The sequence below is a fragment of the Drosophila pseudoobscura genome, chromosome 3 (assembly GCF_009870125.1).
Source record: "Drosophila pseudoobscura strain MV-25-SWS-2005 chromosome 3, UCI_Dpse_MV25, whole genome shotgun sequence".
NCBI lineage: Eukaryota > Metazoa > Arthropoda > Insecta > Diptera > Drosophilidae > Drosophila > Drosophila pseudoobscura.
The window spans coordinates 5195817-5221470 of record NC_046680.1 but is presented as its reverse complement, the minus strand read 5'-3'; the positions used below and the strand labels follow the sequence as shown (position 1 = coordinate 5221470).

The window sequence follows — 25654 nt, the reverse complement described above, 5'->3', positions numbered from 1 at the left end:
AAGGAAGGGTGGGCGTGGTCCTTCATTCCAGCTGAGGACGTCCTTTAATCCGTTCGTTGCATATGTGTGCATATGTGTAAGTGAAGTCTAATGGCCAAAAGTTTTGTTTCTCTCCGGTTCTGTAATTGTACTTGTCTTGCATGCTCTTTTAATATACAAAAATATCGTAGGTATCAGAATAGACAAATAAACAGAACACCACCCTTTTGCCGACGAGACAGTCGCCGGAATGATAGCGTGCTGGTCGACCTCTGATGAAAACATCAGTCCTACTAATCGTTGTCCACTACATAAAAACAAAAAACTCGAAAAGGTACTTATATTATTATATTAAAGTTTATGCAGCAGGACAGTGAGTAAGTAATATTTTAAAATTAATGCGTGCTCTGCGCGTACGCTCCGCTCCACCCACATTTTTTCCGCCCATCATTTCGCCGTCATTTTTCTACTGGAGGGATCCTAAGCTACGTTTCCTTATTATAATTAAGATTTTGACCTTTCCTTGTTCTCTAGATTTAAGCATTGACTTTGCAGTTTTAGGTTAAGGGCGAGGGGGGAAAGGCTACACGTTTTTAATTTGTTATTATACGGCCCGAGGGGTATCTGAGCCCCACGTAGCCTTTTATTTTCACGGCAGACGCCACTGACTTTTCAGGGTCGGTAAACCAACAACAACGACGCAGCAGCGGCAAACGAGAGACGACGAAAACGCCGAGAACCGTAAGTCAGCAAGCAACAAAACAACGGCAATGAAAATAACGAAACGACGAGAACCGCAAGCCGACAGCATCGACGCAGCAGCGGCAGAAGAGAAACGACGAGAACCGCAAGCCAACAGCAACGACGCGCCAGTAGCACTGGGCACTGCCTCCAGCGGTAGTCGCCTTCTGCTGTTGCTCTTGTTTGCAGAGGCTGCCAATGCTGCCCGGCTGCTGGGATGGAATTATGACATGTTCCAGGATGCGAAAACTCGGATTATGGGTCGATTTCTGTTGGGATAGAATAGATAGATAGATGCGATCTTGTGAATTTCAAGTTTAATTGCATTTACTTACTGATTGTGTCTGCACCACCACACTCGGTTTGTCTGCGGGCGATTGATACATCTCCATATCTATCTTGCCGACACTGGGCGGCACGCCCACTCCTGCATCCACCCAGATTGGCACCTCGGAAGTTGTTCCCTTGCTGGAATTCCCCTTTAATACGGTTGACGACATGGATACTATCTGGGCCGCGGTGCCAGACAGTACCTGAACAATGTCCAACAAACTTTCGACGGGAATCATCACCATCAAACTGACGCTGGATTGCCCAGGGTTGGCTGCGGCCGTCAGTAGGGCCAACTGCTCCAACTGTGCTGCTGTCAGATTGGAGCAATCAAAGCTATCATCAGCATTGGCCGTCTGCTGGCAACCGACTTCTGGCTTTTGCTGCAGAGTCAAATTTTCGCACTTCGGCAGAGAATTTATACATTCCAGTATAGATTCTTTTGTAATAATGTTCTTCTCCCCTTCCAATTCTCCAATTTTATATACATTTTGGCCGACCGGGGGGGGACCACAATTAAAATTAATATTGAACGACATTTTTACTTCTTCTTCTTCATTCACTTTAACCACTCACATTTGACAAACGAGAAGTCGTACCGTACCGTTATGATTTCGCTTTTCTTTTTGCTTTGCTTTTTTGCATGCTGCACACATACATGGATGGACAAAAACAATACGTGATGCTTTTTAGTTGTATGTGTTCGCCTTAAAAAACTGAGGCGGCGATTACGAAAAAAGGGAAAACAACAGAAAACAGAAGAAACAGAACAGCCTGATACTTTGAATATATTTTCTTAATTCAATATTATATTGAATTATGTATTGTATATGCAAATATTGTATAGTAATAAATAGTAATATATTATAAAAAATAGTAAAATACCCAAAAATATAAAAAATCTTCAAAGTGCGCGCAAAAGGCAAGCGAAAAAACACATTTCTGCAGTGTCACGCTGAAGCGTGAGACTGAAAAGTTTGATTTGATTTGATCATGATATGATGCATCAAATTGTGTTACCTTTTGTGCGTACTTTATCTGAGCAACAGGTACTTAAGGCGGTTAATTTTATAGAGCGGGAGAGTCAGGAGAGATACCTCTACGATGGCCAAATCTCTCTCGCACGCAATCTTTGTCGTGTCGTTTAATATTAGCAGCGTCTGCCGGATGAGAGCCATACTGACTAAGTATCGGGTATAACTGTAGAGTTGCGGTGTCCGCAGCAACTCACAACGTTCCCCCTCGTTTTTAGATGTTTTTTTCTTTCAATAAGTATTTAAATTCTAGCTATTAATGAATAAATTTAAATTGTCTCCTTAAACGTTGATCTTGATTTCCGATACCCAGCCCCTGTAGTAGCGAGCCCTAAAAAAAAGGGGTCATGAAGTATAGAGGAAGATGGCAGATTATGACCAAGGAAGGGTGGGCGTGGTCCTTCATTCCAGCTGAGGACGTCCTTTAATCCGTTCGTTTCGCGTGCGTGTGCATATGTGTAAGTGAAGTCTAATGGCCAAAAGTTTTGTTTCTCTCCGGTTCTGTAATTGTACTTGTACATGTCTTGCATGCTCTTTTAATATACAAAAATATCCTAGGTATCAGAATAGACAAATAAACAGAACACCACCCTTTTGCCGACGAGACAGTCGCCGGAATGATAGCGTGCTGGTCGACCTCTGATGAAAACATCAGTCCTACTAATCGTTGTCCACTACATAAAAACAAAAAACTCGAAAAGGTACTTATATTATTATATTAAAGTTTATGCAGCAGGACAGTGAGTAAGTAATATTTTAAAATTAATGCGTGCTCTGCGCGTACGCTCCGCTCCACCCACATTTTTTCCGCCCATCATTTCGCCGTCATTTTTCTACTGGAGGGATCCTAAGCTACGTTTCCTTATTATAATTAAGATTTTGACCTTTCCTTGTTCTCTAGATTTAAGCATTGACTTTGCAGTTTTAGGTTAAGGGCGAGGGGGGAAAGGCTACACGTTTTTAATTTGTTATTATACGGCCCGAGGGGTATCTGAGCCCCACGTAGCCTTTTATTTTCACGGCAGACGCCACTGACTTTTCAGGGTCGGTAAACCAACAACAACGACGCAGCAGCGGCAAACGAGAGACGACGAAAACGCCGAGAACCGTAAGTCAGCAAGCAACAAAACAACGGCAATGAAAAGAACGAAACGACGAGAACCGCAAGCCGACAGCATCGACGCAGCAGCGGCAGAAGAGAAACGACGAGAACCGCAAGCCAACAGCAACGACGCGCCAGTAGCACTGGGCACTGCCTCCAGCGGTAGTCGCCTTCTGCTGTTGCTCTTGTTTGCAGAGGCTGCCAATGCTGCCCGGCTGCTGGGATGGAATTATGACATGTTCCAGGATGCGAAAACTCGGATTATGGGTCGATTTCTGTTGGGATAGAATAGATAGATAGATGCGATCTTGTGAATTTCAAGTTTAATTGCATTTACTTAATGATTGTGTCTGCACCACCACACTCGGTTTGTCTGCGGGCGATTGGTACATCTCCATATCTATCTTGCCGACACTGGGCGGCACGCCCACTCCTGCATCCACCCAGATTGGCACCTCGGAAGTTGTTCCCTTGCTGGAATTCCCCTTTAATACGGTTGACGACATGGATACTATCTGGGCCGCGGTGCCAGACAGTACCTGAACAATGTCCAACAAACTTTCGACGGGAATCATCACCATCAAACTGACGCTGGATTGCCCAGGGTTGGCTGCGGCCGTCAGTAGGGCCAACTGCTCCAACTGTGCTGCTGTCAGATTGGAGCAATCAAAGCTATCATCAGCAATCTCGGCCGTCTGCTGGCAACCGACTTCTGGCTTTTGCTGCAGAGTCAAATTTTCGCACTTCGGCAGAGAATTTATACATTCCAGTATAGATTCTTTTGTAATAATGTTCTTCTCCCCTTCCAATTCTCCAATTTTATATACATTTTGGCCGACCGGGGGGGGACCACAATTAAAATTAATATTGAACGACATTTTTACTTCTTCTTCTTCATTCACTTTAACCACTCACATTTGACAAACGAGAAGTCGTACCTTACCGTTATGTTTTCGCTTTTCTTTTTGCTTTGCTTTTTTGCATGCTGCACACATACACATACATCCACATACATGGATGGACAAAAACAATACGTGATGCTTTTTAGTTGTATGTGTTCGCCTTCATCGCCAGGACGTCTTCCACGACGCCGAACGTCGGCCGAACGTCCGCCGGCCAGCTGTCTGTCGTCTGCTTGCTCCAGAAAGCTTTCGTTTGGTTCTTTTGGGGCCTGTGTGTAACGGTTATTTTGGAGCCCACTGTATTTCGGCCTCGCTGACATTGAGAATTCTGGAAAAGGGCGAGAGAGCTTTTCTGCGCTTCTATCACTTTAACAGCGGGACTTTTAAGCTTTTGGACAGCCTGCTGATAGCATTTACTATTCGCCCACCCCCCCCTTCCATTCCTTGTTCAGATAATTATGATGGAACCGAACGCTTTTGAGCTTTTATACTTTGGACCACAACATAACGTCAAACATACTATAGACATACAGACTGTAATATGTACAAACATATATCTGGTCCAACGAGCAGTTGAGGTGGGTCAGCGGTGGCCGATCATCTCTTTTGATGAATTATATTATAGCATCGTTCCAACTAAAACCAACTACTTCATTCCACTGGAGTTTACAAAGATACCGCCAGGTCCTAGCCCTCTTTGCCGACCGATCAGATACATATATACATACATAGATATAGATCCGCACAACATGGTAGCCGAGCTGACCAGAAAAATGACAAATATACTGTACTCTATGAGAGACATTTAAGAAGTGCCCACCATATGCCCAAGAAGGATTGCAAGTTTTATAAGGGAATACGGATAGGATAACTGTTGAACATACGTCTGATTAAGGAAAATAGGTGAAACATGAAGATTGCAATTTGCATTAGATACAATTAAAAGTAACGCGAAATATATAATATTTGACTTGAGTCTGTCAAGGATCATACTGTACTGTACTGTACTGTACTGTTTGTAGATATCAAATAATTTGAATAGAACACTGGTATAAGTAGATACCTTCATAGTGCGTAACGCTCTGTAACGATCTGTTAAATTGTTGATTTCGCCCTAAACTGCTAATTTAAGTTTGTCATCGAAACAACACTGAAACTATTTGAGTTTACTTCGAGTTTAGGAGCAGTACTGGAATATCATGGAGTACTGGGTGCACGGAGTCAACTGAGAGTGCTGCATGTCCTGTGGAAGCGTACATATAAGGTATTGCAGTTCGAGATTACTCCCCAATGATTACCATCATTAACTTAATATAATATGTACAACGTGATCGGAATAACTTCTGGCTTCACTGACTTTCTTTATAGAGTAAGGGAGTCCGGAGGAAGAACATTGTACCTGGGCAATGCCCGTAGTAGCATTTGAGGTGTGACTATGTTTATAGCAGTTATATGTAATACGACATACACTTATGACTGTCTTTGTGGGGAGTTTCAGCCGGCGATTGTTCGTACGTTTTATGGTTGTATCGTAGTTGTTCCATCTACTGGATTAAGACTCTACTATCTTTAGCTTATAAGTCGATTCGATTCTGGGAAGTTGGGTTCGACTTCGGCTTCGATAAATCATTGGATTCAGTTACTTGGGTTCCATTTCGGTTCCTTCATCATATGTATATACTCATATACCTACTAAGCATTTACACCCTTTATCTGTATCTGTATCTTTGTATGTAGCTATATCTTTACTTGTATATGTTGTATATGTATGTATTTATGTATTTTGTAATTGTATGTATAAATATGTTTATGTTTATGTTTAGGTAGACATATATGTATGTATGAATGTGTGTTGGTATGTAACTATGTATCTTTTGAGCGCGTCCTTATAGCAGTGCCTAGCTCTTTATGCTATATAGTAGTAGTATTAATGTATATCCTCGTATTTGTCTTACACATTGCTTGCAGCTAATTCTGATACTGATTCTGTGTCATGGTCAGATCCACCTGGTTTTGCAAAGCAGCTTTGGGCAAAGTGTGGTAAATGCAGCTGGATTTGGCCTGGATCTTGGATCTGGATCTCGGTCTCGATCTGGACAGCTGGGAGGAAAGCCAAAGTGCGCCAAAAATAATGTACTCAGTAAATATGTAATCAGTATTCCCTAAGCTGGAATGATTCCGCATTTTGTATTTTTACTTTACTCGGATTGCTTGAGTGGGAAAATAATTGAATGTTAAATCAATGATTAGCCTGATTTGATTTTCCATCGATCAATTGAACAAGTAATTGCTATGCCTTGAATCCGCATCACCATCAAATGAAACGAAAAGTCATTTTAAATTCTGAAGATCGATCACTTCCTAGTAAATATTGTTTCGATTTATGCGCAACAATTTGCACCAAAAATTGACTTTAAACGTTCACTGTTCGTGCTTGAATATATGTGATTTGTATAATGCTTTTTAGTTTATTTATGCTCCCGCGCATACTATTTACATCCGAAAATTGACGCGATTAATTGCCATAAGGTATTCTTTTCTTTTATTTTTTCTTTTCGTTTCGTTCCTTTTCTCTCGCTTGGCCCTTTCTATTCGAACTTTCTTTCGGAATCTAAACCCAAATGTCTTTGGCCAAACCTAGGACGATTCTCGTGGAATCGAAGGGGCTATATTATTTGAAAATGTATTATTTAAATATAAAAAATATACATACATACATGGGTGTTGGTTGGTTTTTTCATTCATCTCGTGTATGAGAACAAAAATAAAACATCCGAAAACGTAAAAAAATTCGTTGCTCTACATACATACACTAAACTATAAAACTAAAACTAAAACTAAGCGTGATCAACTGTTTAACAAAGCGATGCGATACAAAAGTATATACATGCAGATACATACTTATACGATAGACATAAATATGCATAAATATATGTATGTTGTATAATGATCGTATAATTAGTTTGATTTGTGGTGTGAGAAGTTTGCGTTGTTCTGTTCTACTTGTTCCTTAAAACCGTTTTGCAACAAATTCCTCTGTTCCTCTGTTGCTTGTTTAATTTGTGTACTTAATTGTGGCTGCACTCTCGTACATATGTATATGGTTTGTTATTTGCCTAAATATCATTAAATATTGTATATGTATATGTTAGTAAATATATAATATATATAATCATCTTTTATCTTTTTCTCTTTTTGGTTTATCGTTTCTCTCTTCGGTTGGTGCAATGTAAAAATCCATGTAAAACGCGATTTGAGTATTCAATTTGTCCACTAATTAACATTAAATGTACGAGTCGGTTCCTCTTACAATGACGATGCGACTATGCACGACTCTCCTCTGAATATGAATATGCAAATGCATATGCACAGCTTCTCCGTTATAAATATTTTTTTTTATTTTTAAAAAAAAAACTGATTTTTTTTTTTTTCCCAAAAATTTTACAACACAAGACTCAGAGTTGCCACGTCGCAGGTGGTTTTTCTAACAGGGTGGTACCACCCTTTGGCAGTTCAAAGTTATAGCTTGGTAGAGTGGAACTAGTTCGTTGCTAGATGTGTTTATTATTTTTATTTCATATTTTAAATCAAATCAAATATCGAAATCGGGTAATTTGATTTCCGATCATGAACGGAAACAATTACCTAAAACTTGGAATTTAGAGCAGTTCAGGGGAAAGATGTCGTGTTTTTGTCGTCGTCTCGGGATCTATTCCACATGGTACAAAAAGAAACCGTCGTGCCGACGCAGGTTTTTTTAATTTTCGCTATCTTAAATCGCACTTTAGTGCATCATTTATTCCAATGGATTGCATTTAAATCCCTGTCGCTCATTCACTTTTAAACAATTTCTATTTGGCGCGTATCCAGTCGATAGTATCGACATTAATTTGTAAGCCCTGGTTTAGTCAAAGTACAATACAATGCGGGTACTTGAAAGCACTCATACTGATAAGGTTTCAACAAAAATGTACATATATGAGTTTAAGAAGCTTTGGTTGTTACATTTAGCTTGTTTCCCAGAGGGCAATGCCGGCTAGCTGTCGACCCCAGGGCTGGGTAGTTCCCCTTGCCCGCCAAATGTAGACAAAAAAGGAGACATACTACTTCTCGGGACATCAATACTAACAACAACCTAACAACAACAAAGAAAATCATAAACAGACGGCTATCAAGTGGGTGAAGCTTGGGTGTTATCACTTCGTAATGGAATATGTGTAGATGAGTGGATCCAGTCTTACGGGAGTTAATTTAACTCGGGCCCCTACGGAGACCTGACCTACCAAGAGCTCTTGTTAAGGGTCCCCGGGACATAAACAATAAACAATATTTTCCACAAATCACTCGACCAAATACGGTGGTCCTCCAGTGTTCCTCTCCAGGAAATTTGTAAAATTTCCTGCATTAAAACCTATTTTACCGCCCGCTTTTTCTGTACTCACTTCAAACTGTTTGTTTTATTCACAAAATTTCAGATCTCGACGTTACTCCGTCCACGCTCCACGATTTCCATAATCCAATCCACGTTTTCTAATATTTTCACTCCTATTTATCCCTTTTTCCCTTACTAATACATATAACTAATCCTATTCTCTTCCTTATATCCCCAGTAACGGCTCCAGCTCCCCCCGATGTCCCCATACACCATCGAGCCTCCCTGGACTCCCGCTAGATGGCGCGTCGCCCTCAGCCCTGGCCACCTATCGTTCAGGTGGGACTGGAACATGGTTTGGCAATAAATTGTTTTTTACATTTACATTTTTACATTTAAAAAAAATATGCGACATGACCTTTCACTTTAACCCCACGTTTCCACACGCGTTTCCAACTTCGTTTCCACACGTGACCTTAAAATGACCTTCAGTCTGGACACTTTTTTTAAATTTGAAAAAAGTGTGGCCGTACCGCCACCAAAAAGACCATCCAGTGTCTCTCAAACTGTCGCCGCTCTCAGCACAGTCACGGCACAAAATAAACGGCATGGCTAAATCAAGAAATTCTATGGGACATTTTAATCATCAAAGCCCAGGCTCCAATGAAGGCAGAAACTTTTAATGTCTCTCTTTTAAGGCTATCAGAACGAAATTATTTACTTTATCGTCCCCTTATGGACGGCCATACTATGGTTGACAGCAACAAGTCTTCAACATTGACATGACCACATTGCGACTGTTTTTTTGTTGATATTTTTTATTTAAACCTTATTTTAGTCAAAATAATATAAATAGGAGTACTTAAAAGTTAATCTTGTATAAAATGTATTCATCAAAAGGACAAAACTATGTGACCAGGGCTGGGAATATATAAATTGAGCAATAGGAACGATTACTTTCTTATGTTTTTTTTTGCTTGACCTTTTTCGCTAAAATCTTTTTTAGGAAAAGTCCAATAAATGCACGTATTTAGAATAAATCAGTCACTTAGAAAATAGGTTTGTAAATTGGATAAAATGATCTGGCAGGGCTGAGAGATCTAGATAGCTAGTAATATCGGACGGAATATCAAAATTTATGAATTTTTTGAATCGGTAATGGCTCGGTTGACAACATTTAAATCCTTGTCGTTCAGATTCAAAAAATTTATATTTGGCGCGCACCACTCGTAGTATCGATAACAGAACTTGAATCGGGTAAGGACCTCTTTCACACGGTTGACCACAATGAGACTCATTCCATACTTAATATTATGTACTTAAATTACTGTACTTGGATATCGAATATGCCCAATTATTGGCCATCCGGATATTCTGTCGCGGCCGTTTCCTGCCATCATGCTATTCAGCATGTTGGTCACTTTAACTACTATTACAATTGGTACTGATAAGTTAGTTTAAATATTTATTTGATGTACTCCTCATATAATATATCCATATAAACATTGTTTTTTTTTAAATAGACCGCCAAACTACGAAGCGGCTCAAACGGAACGACGCGATTTTTGCTTTCGGTCAATGAAAATGGTCAAAAAATAAATGCGAAAGGATATTATAGAATTGTACATTTGTTATCCCAGGCTAAAAAATGTAGTCTCTGTTTTCTTTAATGGGATAAAATTAAGTGGGCAAAGCTGAAAGATCTATACGGGAGATTTTTTTGGCAATACCCGGTTCACAACAAATGAGTCCCATTCCATGTTGCTAATTCCATGTTCACATACCCTGGGGAAAATGGATGCTATAAAGTTGAGAACATTTTTGTCATCCCGGCTGTAATTAATGCAGAAACTAGTCAGTCTCTGTTTTAAACGATATTTTGCAATTATTATTTTTCTTAAAGAGACCAAGAACTGGTACTGGGATCATGATTCTACATTCTACAAGAATCTAATCAAATAAATGAACAGGCCAAAAAATGCAATATAAGACATGTTCTTTATCAATTAAGTTTGAAAGCAGCTTGGAAAACAAGTACCATTATATAATATTAACGAAATAGGGTATACTCTGGTTGACAAGAAATGAGTCTGCAAATACCAGTAACATTGACGTCACAAGACTGCCACTGTTTTTTTTTGTTGAACATTTTTGTTGAAACCGTGTTTTTGTCAAAACAAAAAACATTCAAGTACTTAAAAGTAATTAATCTTGAACAAAACTGATTCGGCAATCATATAAAATTATTTGGGAAGAGCTGTAATATTCGCCGGAAGATCAAAAACCAGGAATTTGTTGTAATAACCGGTTGACAGCAAAGATTCCCGGCAACACTAATTTTCATATCCTAGGGAAAAGAATATTATAGAATTGAGAAAATGTCCCAGGCTCCGTAAGTATCAGGATCGAGAAAAACATATAGAAAATACTAATAATATACATGAATATGTCTAAGACATATCAATTTGAGAAAAGGTCTTTATAAATTACGTTTTATCTTCATATAATATTAACGAAATAGGGTATAAAAAGGATATACCCGCATCAAGTCTTCAAATACCAGCAACATTGCGTCTGAACGACTATCCTCTTTCGTTTTTTTTGTTCTGACCTATTTCGCTAAAACCTTTTTTTACGCAAAATACAATAGAAGCAAGTATTTAGAATAAGCCAATTAAGTAGAAAATTGATTCATTAATCGGATAAAATTATGTGGGCATGGCTAAAGGTTCTATATAGCTGAGAATATCTCACGGAATATCAAAAACGAGGAATATTGATGGAACTTGGATAAATCGTCAGTATCTTTACGGTAGATTTTAAAATTTGTGACGTTATTTCGGTATATTTCTGATATATTTTGTCGATAAGTCCGATTACTCGCCAACACTGTTTCGTCTCCACAATAACATCCGCGGTTGGTTTTTGGACCTAAAAATTATTCTTAATTCAACACCACCCCCTTTGTGAAAACAACAAGCATCTGACTGGGCTCGCCTAATTTTGATACAGTTAAAGCTAAAAAGATGTGACAGAAATTTCTCCAAGTTGTGGAGCGGAGTGGAAACGCAGCATTACGCACACACGGGCGTACATACATATGCAGTGCGTACATATAGACGACGGTATTTTTCGTCTACGTTTCAATTCGATTTTCGGAAATTTCACCTTCGCGTTGCTGTTTTTCGGCTATTTCAAACTTGTTTTTAGTTGTGTTGCCACTCTGCCACAGATCCGCCCACCCCCTCTTCCACGACCCATTTGCAGCCGCTCACTTTTATAATTTTTTGCTTACGTATTACATGTGGCAGTGTGCGTGTGCGTTCGCGTTTGTATTTTTCAACGAAAATGAGTGCTAATTTATACTAAACATGGAATGTAAAATGCAGAAAGTGGCATAATTTCACGCAAATTCAACCCCCTGAAATCCAGTTCTTTTTTTGTTCGTATAGAAGCCAGAGATCAGCTGTAATTTACATAAAGAAACCGTCTCTTCGCCGAGGCACGTGCATGTGTTTGTGTATGTGTGAAAGCGTTGAATGGGCTTGAAAATGCTTTATGCTCGCTAAAAATAATACACATGGCTCGGTAGAATTTGTGAATAATATATAGTATATAAGTACGTAGTTCTCAAATGTGTGTCAATATGAATACCAAAGCAGCAGGTGTAAATGCAGTGTTATAAAGCGTTGCAATCTGGTGGACTGTGTGTGTGTGGGTGTTTCGCAAACATATGGAAAATATATTGCATCGAAATAATAATAAATGTTTCTTCCGTCTTCCCTTCAAAGATAATCCCACATCACATGATGCGAAGTGCTAAGCGTAGCTGAACTTCAATAAATAAAAAAAGAGAACTGTCCAAATAACAGTCCAACGACAACGAGAAAATCCAATGTTAAATACTATCACAAAAACCCATAAACCGCCCTGAGGAAGGAGGAGAGGACCTTTAAACTCTTCTAACTTCTTTTGTTTTTTTTTGTTTATTATTATTTTTTTTTTTGGTTTTGTTTTGAGAACGTGCCTTCTTTTTTTTGGCGTGCAACACTTTTTTCGCGTCTCTGTGGAAAAGTTTTGCATCGTTTCAAAAAAAAAGATACACGTCGACACATACGGCCGCTAAGATTCCAAAACCCACGGGTACTAAACTGCAGCGTCTCAAAGCCAAGGCGGCTGCCAGTCAACATTACGGCGGTGGCAATCATCACAAGTCCGGGAGCAGCAGCAGCAGCAGCAACACCAACAGTAGAGGCGGCGACGTAAATTTTGGAACTCAAGGCGTGTACAACTATCAACGCGGTGGCGCTGCCGAGGAGCGTAGCTTTGCTCCGACGTCGGCGTTGGCGGCGGGAGCGGTTGCAGCAGCCACAGTTACAGCCACAGATGTTGGACAGAAGTCATATCAATACAACAGCAACAACAACAATTATCAAAAGTCAAGCCACACCAGTGCCAATTACAACAATAATAATAATAATCAAGAAACCTCAACAAACCTGCCTTATCAGCCACATCAGCCTCCACAACAGCAGCACAACCACACGATGATGATGACCAAACAAAAGAACACGCTGGCCGAACGCCTCAACATCGGGGACGAGGTGCGCGAGCTGAAGCTGGGCTCCACCTTCAATCCGAAGAACACCTCCACCGCATTTCACACAATCAAATGTAAGATTTGATGCGCCCGGCGCATTAGAGTCGCTTCTCTCTCACACACACATTTCCCTCTACGCCATTCCAGATGACTTCAAGCCAGCTAGTGTGGATACGAGCCGTATGGCAACAGTGGATGTTGGCTCAAATAATCAAGTTACTGTTATCGTGCCAAATTCAGGTGAGTCATCAATGAGTGCATTAGAAAAAATAAGCGTCCTCTAATTAAGGTCCTGGAACTGAAACCCAAAGCAACTACATAACTACATAATAACCCCTATGTGAGCACTGGCATTACAATAAATTATGAAGGAAACTCAGATAATTTAATAGCATGCTTCGAACACACAATACTCGAATTCGAAGAACGAGTCGTATTCAAATTGGAGCGGGAGGAACGAGCCGCTGACAAGCTATCTTTGAGTAGTTATCGATTTATTTCCAAAGCGATATAAAGGATAGACAGAGTAGTACAGTAAAAGGACATTGGTCAATAGAAACCCATGCATTAGGGTTCTGGGTGGCCCCTACACAGATTTCTCCCGAAACTGCGCAAATGAGGAAGAGGATGAGACGGTATAACACCCCTTTCGCTCCCGAACAACTCTAAGGAGAAGAAGGCTGTAAGATTGAGCTGCACCTTTCATCAATCAAACATGTATTGAAACATTCAATGAATTTACATGTAATATTAATGGGGCCTTCCACTTCGCTACCACTTCGCATGGATTCCGTAGACTTTAAACAGGCTTGTGGTTGGGCTGGGGCGTTTCGTCGGTTCGGCTTGGCTTCAGTGGCTGGCTGATGACATAATTTCGCCGCATTATGCGATAGAGTAAGTTGCACGGCGACTCACACTCAACTTACGGAGCACTTATGCACATCCATAGATACAAATTAATGGATTGCCCTGTTTGTTATTTTGTTTAGACAAAAGACCGCAGCCCCAGCAGCAAAGGGTAGCCAGAGATGGAGGAAAAGGCTGAAAACCAAATTACATCAAGTCAGGCAAAATGCAACCAAGCGTTCAAGTTTTTCTCTCATTTTTTTGCCTTACCAGTACTATTTCGCTATGCTCTTTGTGGCCAGACAGTGTCTCTAGGTTGTCGACGGTCGATCGTCTGCTGTTGTTGTTGGTGGTGGTACACTCATTGCGGCCGAGACTTGGCTTGGTAACGCTTCGTTGATTGCGGGGCGACGAGTCGCCAAAAGAGTTTCGGCGGCAACGACTATACGATGTACTCGTACCGCTGCCATTTGGTCAAGTGTGGGTTGGCTCTCGAAGCATTCCATTAAAGCGCTGCTGTAACTGTTCAATTTCCCGTTCTCCTGCTGTTCCCGGGTGAACTAGTTTATAGTTTGGCATCAAATAACATTGATTCGGTGCACAAATTTCCCATAAGTGACAAGGACAGAGATCATTCGCCACAGCCGATGTGCTGTTCTCGTCGAAAAAATTGATATCATGGCATAATAAAACAATACCAATATTGAAAGCTTTCTCTTACCATAATACAAATTGTAGTAAATTTAGAGCGCGGCATCTGTGAAAATCGATCCCACAGCGCATTCGCCAGGTATTAATATACATAGAACTCTTCCTTCCATATGGGACTTTCTTTCATTTACGTCAATCTTTCCATTTTGGAGACGGCCTTTTGTACCCTTTTTGTATTAAAAAAAAATAATCAATAAATAAAAAAATAATCAAGAGGATTAGTCTCTTTGGGACCTACCTGGAGGACAGTAGACACCTCCCTCACAGTAGACTACTGCTGGTGCTGGGCAATTGGTTCCGGACGGCAGTGTAAAGGGATAGTTTTGTCCGCCCGGAGCACCAATTCCGGGTCCTCCAGGACTGACCCCTTGAACACAGAGACTTAGGAGCTACCCAAGGACTTGTAACAGTGCCACCTTTTGGGGACTCTGCTCAGCTTTCGATAAGATTTTCACAGATTTTCTCAGCTCTGAATTCGTTGGTGGACCGACTTGTTTGTTTTCATATATTGTCAGGGTATTGTGTAAAAGATTCTTAAGCTGCAGGACATGAGGCCAGCTAGTGGCTATTGCATTGTGAAAAAGCGTAGCCGCCACGACACCTAGAGACACTATTTGTAATCCAGTCAGTTTGGTCAACGCAGATCATTAGTCGTTGGTCATATTATACCGTAAAGTATTCTCTCGCAATGCTTCATGCTCCCATATGTTATGTTGTTGGACGGCATACAGTCGGAGAGGATTTCCGATCAAGTTCTGATTTGACGCGGACTGTTCTATAACGAATCGTTTTGCGTTTTAACTAAAGAGCCGATCTGCTTATATAAAACAATTTTCCACAAATATCAAGGTCAACGAAGCTTACATTTGGGCAATCCTTGTTGCTGACTCTACATTGGGACAAGCTGAGCTAGAGATTTTGGCATATCCATATCAGTATATTTCCTCGCTTGCAGATTCACAGCCATCATGCTGTATGGCTGTCACGAATCTACCCATTCCGCTCTAATGGGATTGGCATGAAAATAGATATTAAAACCATTAAAAACCATATGTATGTGAGTCAAACTAGCCAATGGCACTCAATACTGAATGATACAGATTTATTTACCAAATAAATTGTTGAAAATAGCTAATTCTTCGGCTCTATCTCGCTTAAATTGAGATTGATTGGCTCTATCAGCTTACCGTCCGCATAAATCTCAATAAGTGTGCCAATGTTGTACAGAGAGGAACTGCCCTTCTTTAGCTTCGCACCGGTTTCATTTAAGAAATTCGAAAATACTTCCGTCATTTTCGATATTATTGCAAAAGTATCTTTGGGTAGCTGAAGGCAGAGTGCAGCTGCTCAAGCGAAAGGAAAAGGATCATAATAGGTCTATCACCGATAGATTCTAGCCACTTACCGATAAATAGCAACGACAGCCTCATTGTAGTCGTCGTTGCATGGGAAATGTGCCTCGGATTGCTGAAATTTGACTCGTAACTTTAGAATTTTAACTGGGGAGCAGCATGACAATTGGTATTAGATAAGCGTCGGCAAGTACATATCCAAGTACAGCAGTGACAAGGTGGAATAATAAAAGTAACAAGTTGTCAAAAAAAAAACACAGTTAGATGTTCGATTTTTGAGGCTATTCTCCTAAAATCGCAAAAAATAAATTCATTTGAGATTCAATTAAAACGGTATAAATGTAGAGTTGGAAAAACATTACTTATTGTTTTAATTATATGAATATGAAATCAAACAATTTAGTATGTAAGTACTTTTTTTTGAGAACCCCCGCTGGAGAAGTACAAAATGCATAAAATATCATTGGCTTTTTTTATTGCTGTGTCTCATGACAAATAAGAGCAAAATTGAGAGAGATCGCGGAGAGATCTTCTCTCCCCGCATTAACCAACAAATCAATTCACCATTTTAAAAATCCTGGGCCTCGATCAGTAGCCAAAAAAAAGCGAGCTGCTAAAAAGGGATGTATTTGCTAATTGGTGAAGTGAAAGAATGCATACATATGTGTATTAAGACATATGTCTGTGTTTGTTAATGTGGTTGATCCCACAAAGATACGGGATAACGCCGTACACTAAAGATGATGCTATCTACCAGATTACCAAAAATCGTTGTGATCGGATTGATTAATGTCCAGAATGAAGAAAACACGCCAAGTGTAGGGAGTCTCTTTGAAGACCTGATTTTCGAACACCATTATCGCATCGCTGGTTTAACCAGAGAGAGGAAAGAGAAGAGAGAACACCCCCGTCTAACAGCTCATTCGGTCAAATGTGTGATCGTCCAACGACACTATTGTATGCTGTATGATCGATTGGGACGGGACGATAGTATCGAGCTGGGTCTCTAGCTCTGTGTCTTCCTGAGTTTTGCCAACGAGGCTTTCTTTTTAAGGTGTTAAGCAACGCGCATAGCAGGGTTAGGTAGCTCTTCCTTTCCGATTTTGGGCATCCTTATTGTTATTGGAGCCATTGACCAAATGGGAGTCTAAATTGCTGAAGGCATCGGTGGTAGGCAAGTTTTTTAAGCCATTATGGTATCTGGGCCAAGTTAATGGTGAAGTTGTTGGCCAATTTGTTGTAGGACAATTTGTTGGTGACCAAGTTTTTGTAGGCCACGTCGGTGTTGGCCAACTTGGTGGTGGACGCAGTTTCTCTGAGCTTGATAGACGTATAGGGCATTTTCCAAAGCCTCCTGGTATTGCAATAGCTTAAAATCATCATTGCAATTATCATGTCCGTCGATATTTGACGTGAAGAGCAACGCCTCAAGGATATGGATCTTTATTAGCAATCCATATGGTATCCAGGGATGCACAGCTCACAAACTCACCCAGAAGAGCACTAGCTGTATCCTTGTCTTGTCTTGGATAATATATTGATTACGGTTCAGTACAGCCACTTATATAGAGATGACGGCTTGTCAAGCACATTTTATAATATTCATGTTTGCATCTTTAATTAGGGGCCTGTGGCCAGTTGGCGATGGAGTTGTTTTCTGCCTGGAATGTAAACCATTTCTGACCACTGAAAGGGAGTTTTAATCGGGGAATCCGCTTTAGACACCCAAGGTTACCCGGTCTCGTCTCCATCGCATTCATCATCCCTCCCCTGTGGTAACTTCGGATTCGACCTACTTTTACGCATCGAACAAAGTAATCTATTTGGATATGGCTGAACTTAGGTAGATCGAAACTAAAGCCCTGCATGAACGGGCAACAACGGGACTTGCGCATCCACTATACTTATTTCCGTGTGTGCAATAATGTTGTAAATGCATACAATATACATAAAAACTATTCCTTCCTATAGCTATGATTTTATGAATACTGTGGATTCATGCAGGGCTCTAATCACATCCCCATGACCACCGGCTCAAATAAAATGAACATATTTCTAGTACTACCTGCTACTCAGTTTCTACATATCCTCCCTATTAATGAAATAAACTTGTGAATCAAATTGTGAATGACTGAAGATGTCTCAGTGACTATACGATCATTATCTTGCCTAGCAGTAAATAATAATAAATGTGACTATATTTAAACAATATTTTTGATTTAATTGAAAATTTATTGTCCTAGAGATCAGTTGTTTTCCAGTTCGTCGAGCTTGGTACGTACACAGTCCTCTACACTGGAATCTACAGTTTCATGAACCTTGTCGTTATCATTCTCCGTGCGTCCCAATAGACGCTTGCTTTGGTAATTAGCCCGACGTCGTGGCTCGGAAGAGTTCTCGTTCTCGATAACAATCCGGTATTCTCTCTGCCATCTATATTTTCTCCTTAAAATATGCATTTTCCCTCTTCTCTTGTGGGGGGGCAGCGGCTTAAGCCGAGAATCGGTATTACCGTTCCTTATGATAATGGTAATGGGCGGCTGTTGGACTGTTGGGCTTTGAATAATGTTCTCTATGTTGTTTATGTTGTTGTTATTGTTACTGTTTGTGTTCTGACCAGCTTCTATTTTTCTATTCGCCAGTTCTTTTTGGCACAGCTGAATTAAAATATCCATCACTACGATTTCGCTCTTCGTCCCTGACGTGGTGTTGGTAATCGATTGAAGTACCTGGGTTCCTTTTTCAATCAATTTGTCGAACAGGGAGTGCAGATTAGAGAAAGAAAAGGCCACACACTGCAGTTCCAACCCATAAAATAGGGCTTTGGAAAACAACGATTTTAATTATCAAGCCGCTCGCTTACAATTCACTGAATAGCAAAAAACTCACCAGCGAACATCAGAAAATGCCGCATACTTAGACACCTTTGATCTTTAACTATGCTCGAAGCATCATGCATCGATTGTCGGACCGGAACAACACCGATTATAAGGATCAAATTCTGGAACTGTTACTAGTCTTTGATTTCATGCTCGAAGCTAAGGGTATTATCCACAGTCGCGTCAATGCACATAGCCATTCTTGGTGGTCTGTTTGAAGCTATTCTTATTCAACCTTTGCGTTCTCCTCTAGTTCTTTTCAATTAGCAAAAGAAAGAAAGAAAGCGAACTGGCATTGGATTCTCCTCCTGCTCTCCCCATCCATCACATCTCCATTCTTTCTCTGAATCATTTATTTATTTACATTTCTGTGTCTCGTTTTCGCAAGCGGAAGCATTTCTTCTCGCACATCGTGGAGTTTGCGTGTATGCGGATTTACTGGCTTATCCAGAGTGTGGGGAAGAGAGAGAGAGAGTAATCGCCCCTTCGTCTGGCGGCACTCGTATTCTGTCACATGTGTGATCGCGCAAGGGCACTACTGTATGCTCTACTGCTCTTTCGCACGCATTCTGAACTTCTTGCTACCGCTATCTCTCCGACTTTGTCTGGTGTGGGCGTGGTGTGAATGCGACAGCGATACATCTGATCAAGGTGTACTGCAGACAAGAACAGCTTGTATTTCATTTGCTTGTACTGTACTTTACTTGTACTGTATTGTACAATGCTCATTATTCACACCATACTTTTATTACGTTTATTTCCCGCACTAGCCTCAGCTGATGTACCTTGAGAGTGTAGTGTAGACTTATTGTTGCTGGAGCATGTCGCCTGCACGCAGTCTGCAGTCTTTCGGCCTCTAAACTGTATAAATTGTTGATTTTTCCCAGCGGAATTTAGGAATTCTACGCTATATTCTACGTCTGCCTGTGGCTTCACTCTGACCACCAGGAAATGTGGGTTGACACGGCTTGGGCATTTTGCAGATCCAATTCCAGTAACTTACAATCGTTGCCACAAGCCACAGTTTAAAGATGTGTGGCGTGTTTTGATCATCCCCACGGTATTTGGGATTTGGGTGGGATATTTCCAGCTCAACCAGAAAGTGTACAGGTAGCCATCCGCCTCGTCTTGAAAGATATTTGGATAGCATTTGTACTCGTATAACATCCATGCCCAACAGGCTTTGCCTCGGAGCCGTATCGCGATAAGAGTGAAAACTTCTAACCAGTGAAACAGAATATTTTTCAGGGATTCTCCTTTAATCTTTGATCGCTAAAGGACTACCGATATCCATCGCATACGACATACCAGCATGAGCTGGTTAGAGCGAGTTCTAAATCGATTCGTGCTACGTTTATTGGCCGTAATAGTCACCACCGATTCGTTTTACGAGAATGCACTTCCCGTCCACTTCGCACTTGGATATACACCCAAGTGGGCCGCAATGAGCGTTGAGTCTTTCGACCAAGTCGTCGGGGTCAATTCTGGACTCTTGGACTCCATCGTTGACTGCCTGAGGAATCACGGCTTCGAGCTGGCCCTGTAACCGGGTGTATTTTGCACTATCCCTATCGGACGATCCTTTTCTTTTTAAGGCCTGAAGCAATTCCTTGGCCATGGTTAACAGCTCAGACTTGTCGATAGTGATAACAATTTTTTTTTCAGGAATTTCCGACCCACACGGTCCACTTGGGTGGTCTCCAGTACAAGCTGGTAGCAACTCATTCGGGGGCAGGTATGGTGGTCGATAAGGTGGCAAGGTCGGCGATGGGTGATATTCTGGCCACCTAATCGATGGCCGACTGGCTTCCTCCTCTTCCTGTGTTTCATCCTTATCATTACAATTCCAATTTGGATTTAAAAGTGTTGCAAATCCGCATACTAGGTTTGAAATTTTCTGTACAGAATTGGCGCTAAATGTGCGGCTGTTGATCTTCGGACTAACAGGTAATTGGTAATTATGTTGGACCGAATACACGGCCAGGCCATTTTCCAGCGCCCTTTGGTATCGCAACAGCTTGCATTCTTCATTGCAATCATCATTTCCGTAGACATTTGACGTGCCAAGCAACGCTATAGGTGTAGAGGTATTTAGTAGTCATCCATTTGGGAGCTGATGTCCAACTCACCCAGAAAGAGCACTAGTAGCATTCGCATCGTCTTGGAAAGTATGTCTTTTTTTTTTTAATTTCGGTCACTTTTATATTGTTTTCGATTAGTCAGGCTCATCCATGGCTAAAGGATTTTATTTCGAATTCGTTCAATTCTTTAAAAAGCCGTGTCGAGATAAGACTATAACCTTGGAACATTTCCAACCCGGAAAAAGACTTCGAAATCGACTTCGGGCCTCTCCCGGCGGAGTATTCTGGTCCTGGTTAAGTTCCCTAGAACTCGTTTAGCTTACTCATAAAATAATTGGGGATTGGGGAGAGCTAAACCATTTCACAGATATCATTTAAAAATACGTAATACTACCCAAAAATAAAGCGTATAGAGCTGGTCGATGCCCCTCAACTTTGGTAGGGTTACCATATACGAAAATTCAACAAATTGACCAAGCCTTCTATAAAAGAATGTTGTCTTTCGATGGTCTGAGCAAAATGACTGACTGATTGAGCAACTCGGCATCTGATATTATTTACTAGCACCAGTTCCGAGCACCACACAGGGCGGGAATGGCATTAGCAAAGAGCCGGACTCTTTGGGTTATATCTCTGGGAGAACAGTCCTAGTAGATAGATACGTATTCCAACAAAAGCTCTGAGTAGAATACTTAACATTTTTTGTGGAATACCCGTCTCCATCGCATCCAAAATCCTTCTGGCTGCACTTCTTCCAATCCCCATTCTCTAAGTATCTCTTGCACTCATTTTTATGATCCAACCCCATTGCCTGGTAAATGTACGGTGGGAGCCCACTCCCAAGATCTCGTGAGCAATACTTATTGCTCGAACGAACGGTCTGTAGGAATTGTGTCTTGGATTATCCAGTGGGGGCTTCCTATGCGGTCTCAGTTGTGTGTTCAAATTTCGCTAGCATCCCGGATATCATATCCCTTTTTCAAGTAGACTAGTCAAGCGTTTTACATAACACGCACAGGTAAAGCGTTTCGTTCCGCTTTTCAAATGTTAAGGAAAGCGTGCGAAAATAAATAAATATTTGTTACGGAATATTCATATGCGGGGCCGGTAATTGATTTAAATGAATGAGCAAATAACAATTCTTACATATATTTATTGTAATGACAACGACCATAGGAATGGGGATGTGGATGTGGATGCGTAACGGTAACAGTAACGTGAACCGGATTTGGGTTGATTTGGATGAACCGGTTAGTTCGTTCGCTGCAGTCGAAGAAAGGTGTCCGGCAATGCATGCATACATTATTAGTGTGGATCGTTTCCAAATCCGAGTGTTTTCCCATTATTACTACATACTCGTATGTTATTTTGCAGCTGCGTTTCAGCTATTTTGTTAAATTTTATCAATCGAATCGCTCTATTGGGAGTAGAAAATGAGTTTCTTTCAGCTTAACTGTTCCCTGGGGCATTGGCGTGGCACATTTTATTCGGCTTCGGGATCGGCTTGCTCGGTATCGTACTTATCATTTGGATTTGCCTTGGGCGACATACAAATATTGTGATTTGGACGGGGGGGAGCTTGTCGGAGACTTGAAACAAATTCGTATTGCTTTTCACCTTCATTCCCGGTTAAATATAACAAAAGCATAAATTTACGTTTACATTTCGGTGTGAGTTTTGCTGAACTCGCGTTTAACCAGTTTATAGTATAATATGTGCTGTATGTAACTGTAGGCTGAGTAATGCCAAAAACTTATAAGACACACTTTGTTTCTATTCCAGAAAGTTCCGGTGTGCCTCATACAGTTTATAAGGGTAATCAGAGAGAGTATGCGAAGGAATGCTTGATGATCTACGACAAGGAGACGGGTGCTATCACGATTGAGAAACTAAATCATAACATACAAGTGAAGAAGACAAGGTGAGTGATGAGCCACTGCATCGTACATACTCGTGTGTACATGGTTCCTAATCAGGATCGTATTTCACCGAATACTATTATTATATGAACTTTGCAGAACCGAAGTTACCAACAAACCAGTACAGCTGCCGGCACAGAGTGTGCCCATGAACATGGGCCACCAAGGACAGGTCCTAGGCACGAACGGATCCGTGCCCCCACCCATGGCCCAATTGGCACAAGGGCCTTTGTCCGGGCCCGGAGGCAAACTGGAGAACAGCACCATGCGAGTTTCATCGAAGACAAAGGTCTCAACGGGCAGTCGTCGGAATAATATAAGTACGTATCCATTGCGATTGTAAGCGGTCCGATTGGAAACACTCATTTGCATTCATTGCCTTCCAGTTGACTTCAAGCCGCGCAATTCGCCCATGCAGCAGAGCTCCCCTTCGCGACCAGTGGTCACCCATCGGAGTCCGCAGTCCGCGCCAGCGTAAGTTCTCCTCCTTGGGCATCTTTCCGAAGCCATCTAATGCTCTGGATCTTTCAGTTGGGATGCAAACAATGCCCAACAAACGTTGCCCAGCATTCCCATGATAACGGACGATGACGACTTTGGATTGAGGGCCGCTTTGCACAATGGCGGTCAGGCGAATATCTCCGGTTCCTCGACAGGCTCGTCGTCAGGCCAGCCCGACCTATATGGATCCTCGTCTTCGTCGCACATGGGGAAACAGCGGCAGGCTCATGGCAAGCGTCAGCAGATTCATCAACGTTCCAGTCCACCCGTGCAACAACAGCCACACTACCAACAGCAACAGCAGCCGAACTACGGGCGGGCCTATAATGGCGCCAGTAACTACGCACAACCACATCCCCAGCAACAACGGCACTCTCCGCACCAACAGCCGCATCAGCAGCAGCATCAGCGGCACTCCCCACAGCAGCAGCAACAGCGGCACTCTCCACAGCAGTTGCAACAGCAACGCCCCACGTCTTACGGGCATAGCAATAATATGCCCATGGACTTGGACTCATCCAGAGAACATGATCTGGCCTCACAGTCTGTTGCGCAAGCGGCTGCCGTTCTCGAACAGGTTGGTTCTGGGATCAATCAGTTTGAGAATATATATCAATTTGTTTATGTGTTTATTCATTCGTAGCAAATTGGCGGTGCTCTAAGTGCCTCTAGCTCCAGTTCCGAGTCGGATTCCAGCGACAGTGATAGCGGGAGCGACTCCGATGACAGCACCGAGGATGATCGTTCTATGAAAGAGCAGCAAGAGCAACAGCAGCAGCAGCAGCTGCAGCATCAACAACTGCAGCTGCAGCATCAGCAGATCCAACAGCCAGCCCCACACCATCAACGCCATCAACAGCAACAGTCCCAACAGCACATGAATCAGCTGCCCAACCTGGGCTTGGGTTCCATATCACCATCCTACAACAACCATCATAACCATCAGCAGCCGCAGCCGCAGCCGCAACCGCAGCAGCAACAAATGTCCGGCGTGTATGCGTCCAATGGCTTTCCAAATGACTTGCTGCAAAACGATCTGCAGTTGTCCTCCAATTCGTCCGACGATGACGATTAGCTGCATTTAACTTTCCATATAATTTGCCTTTTTTGACTAACAAAAAACAAAACAAAAACAAAAAGAAAAACAACATCAATTGATATTCTGTCTATATGCGTGTAATTAAGTTGTAATTATTGAGGAGAGAATTTAATTGCTAGTGAAATTTTTTATAAATAAATTCTTAGTTCTATATACCACGATATACACGAGCATACATATATTAATTAATTTTTAACACTATACTTAGAACTTCCAAATGTGCGGAAAAACATTCAATACGAACACAATACAACACAACGCAAACACTACTTTGCCAATACATATTTCAATGTATGTACATTAATTTTAAATACGAAATCTAATACAAAGGTTATGTGAAATTGGTTGGGAGTGGAGTCCTAAAGAAGAGCTCATATAGTTATATATATACTCGTACACCAACAAGAATTACAACACAATTACAACAAGAAACGAAGGGAAACTACAAGAATTATTTAGTTTCTAATGCAAATGCTGCAAAGCTTAATCTTAATTGTTAAGTTACCGACAAACATACATACTGCAAAAATAGAACAGAACATGACCACAGCGGATTTTTGCCATTAATTACGCATTTTAATCTAAGCCTTAAATCATTCGGATACCAAAAGTGAAACAAAATTTCATGCTGATTAGATTTGGAAATGGAAATGGAGGCCCTTATTTGAAATACCTTTTGTTTGGCTCATTTTTTAGTCATATGTATTTAATTATGTAATTCTCCATTAATCTGGGCATTGTTATGGAAGCGATAATCCCTATATGTTCGTGGATAAATTTCAATTGACTTGTTTGCTATTGCCCTCTTATCTTTATTAGTTAACTATTCGCGCGGTATGAAGACATATGTGTTTTTAGCTCATGTTTTATTTGAATTTATTTGTAGTTCTTTAATTAATTTTTAATAGCTATTATTATGATTTTGTTATTTGCTTGCAATAGTTTAAAGCAATGAGAAAAGAAATAAATGTGAAACAAAAAAGACGCCCCGCGTGAACCGCTTTTTTTGTTGGCTCCTTCCACACCCTGATACCAAAACTATCGATGGACTATGAGCATTATTGTGGTGCACTAATACTTTACTTACTCAAAATACAACTCCTTCCAATTGGGTGAGCGTGCGTGCCATGCAGTGCCGTTCCGTGCCCCAAAGTCCAGACACACACTTACTAATATTAACACTATTTCATTTGCCAACACAATAAT

General features: G+C 41.1%; 4 protein-coding genes across 6 annotated transcripts; 1 reads left to right on the top strand and 3 right to left on the bottom strand.

Moving 5' to 3' along the window:
* Positions 1–314: 314 nt before the first annotated feature.
* LOC117183729 (helicase domino-like) lies at positions 315–1680 on the bottom strand. The gene is made up of 2 exons (XM_033378675.1): positions 1056–1680; positions 315–989 (listed from the first exon to the last, which is right to left on the bottom strand). Exons 1-2 carry the CDS (start codon positions 1587–1589, stop codon positions 726–728), a joined length of 798 nt encoding a protein of 265 aa, XP_033234566.1. The 5' UTR covers positions 1590–1680; the 3' UTR covers positions 315–725.
* Positions 1681–2786: 1106 nt separating this feature from the next.
* LOC6898112 (helicase domino-like) lies at positions 2787–4134 on the bottom strand. Its single transcript, XM_033378681.1, has 2 exons — positions 3528–4134; positions 2787–3461 (listed from the first exon to the last, which is right to left on the bottom strand). The coding sequence occupies exons 1-2, from the start codon at positions 4062–4064 to the stop codon at positions 3198–3200; spliced, it is 801 nt and encodes a 266-aa protein (XP_033234572.1). The 5' UTR covers positions 4065–4134; the 3' UTR covers positions 2787–3197.
* A 7152-nt stretch (positions 4135–11286) lies between these two features.
* Eaf (ELL-associated factor) lies at positions 11287–25609 on the top strand. Of its 3 annotated transcripts, none has more exons than XM_002138155.3 (8): positions 11287–11377; positions 12252–13134; positions 13208–13300; positions 22712–22850; positions 22948–23168; positions 23235–23322; positions 23380–23926; positions 23993–25609. In XM_002138155.3, the coding sequence occupies exons 2-8, from the start codon at positions 13008–13010 to the stop codon at positions 24422–24424; spliced, it is 1647 nt and encodes a 548-aa protein (XP_002138191.3). In that variant the 5' UTR covers positions 11287–11377; positions 12252–13007; the 3' UTR covers positions 24425–25609. The 3 variants fall into 3 exon arrangements, with proteins under 3 accessions (XP_002138191.3, XP_015039120.2, XP_015039121.2); XM_015183634.2 differs by having other exon boundaries at positions 11305–11565; XM_015183635.2 differs by having other exon boundaries at positions 11305–11585.
* LOC26532518 (uncharacterized) lies at positions 18181–18985 on the bottom strand. The gene is made up of 2 exons (XM_015183636.2): positions 18859–18985; positions 18181–18790 (listed from the first exon to the last, which is right to left on the bottom strand). The coding sequence occupies exons 1-2, from the start codon at positions 18926–18928 to the stop codon at positions 18216–18218; spliced, it is 645 nt and encodes a 214-aa protein (XP_015039122.2). The 5' UTR covers positions 18929–18985; the 3' UTR covers positions 18181–18215.
* Positions 25610–25654: the final 45 nt, after the last annotated feature.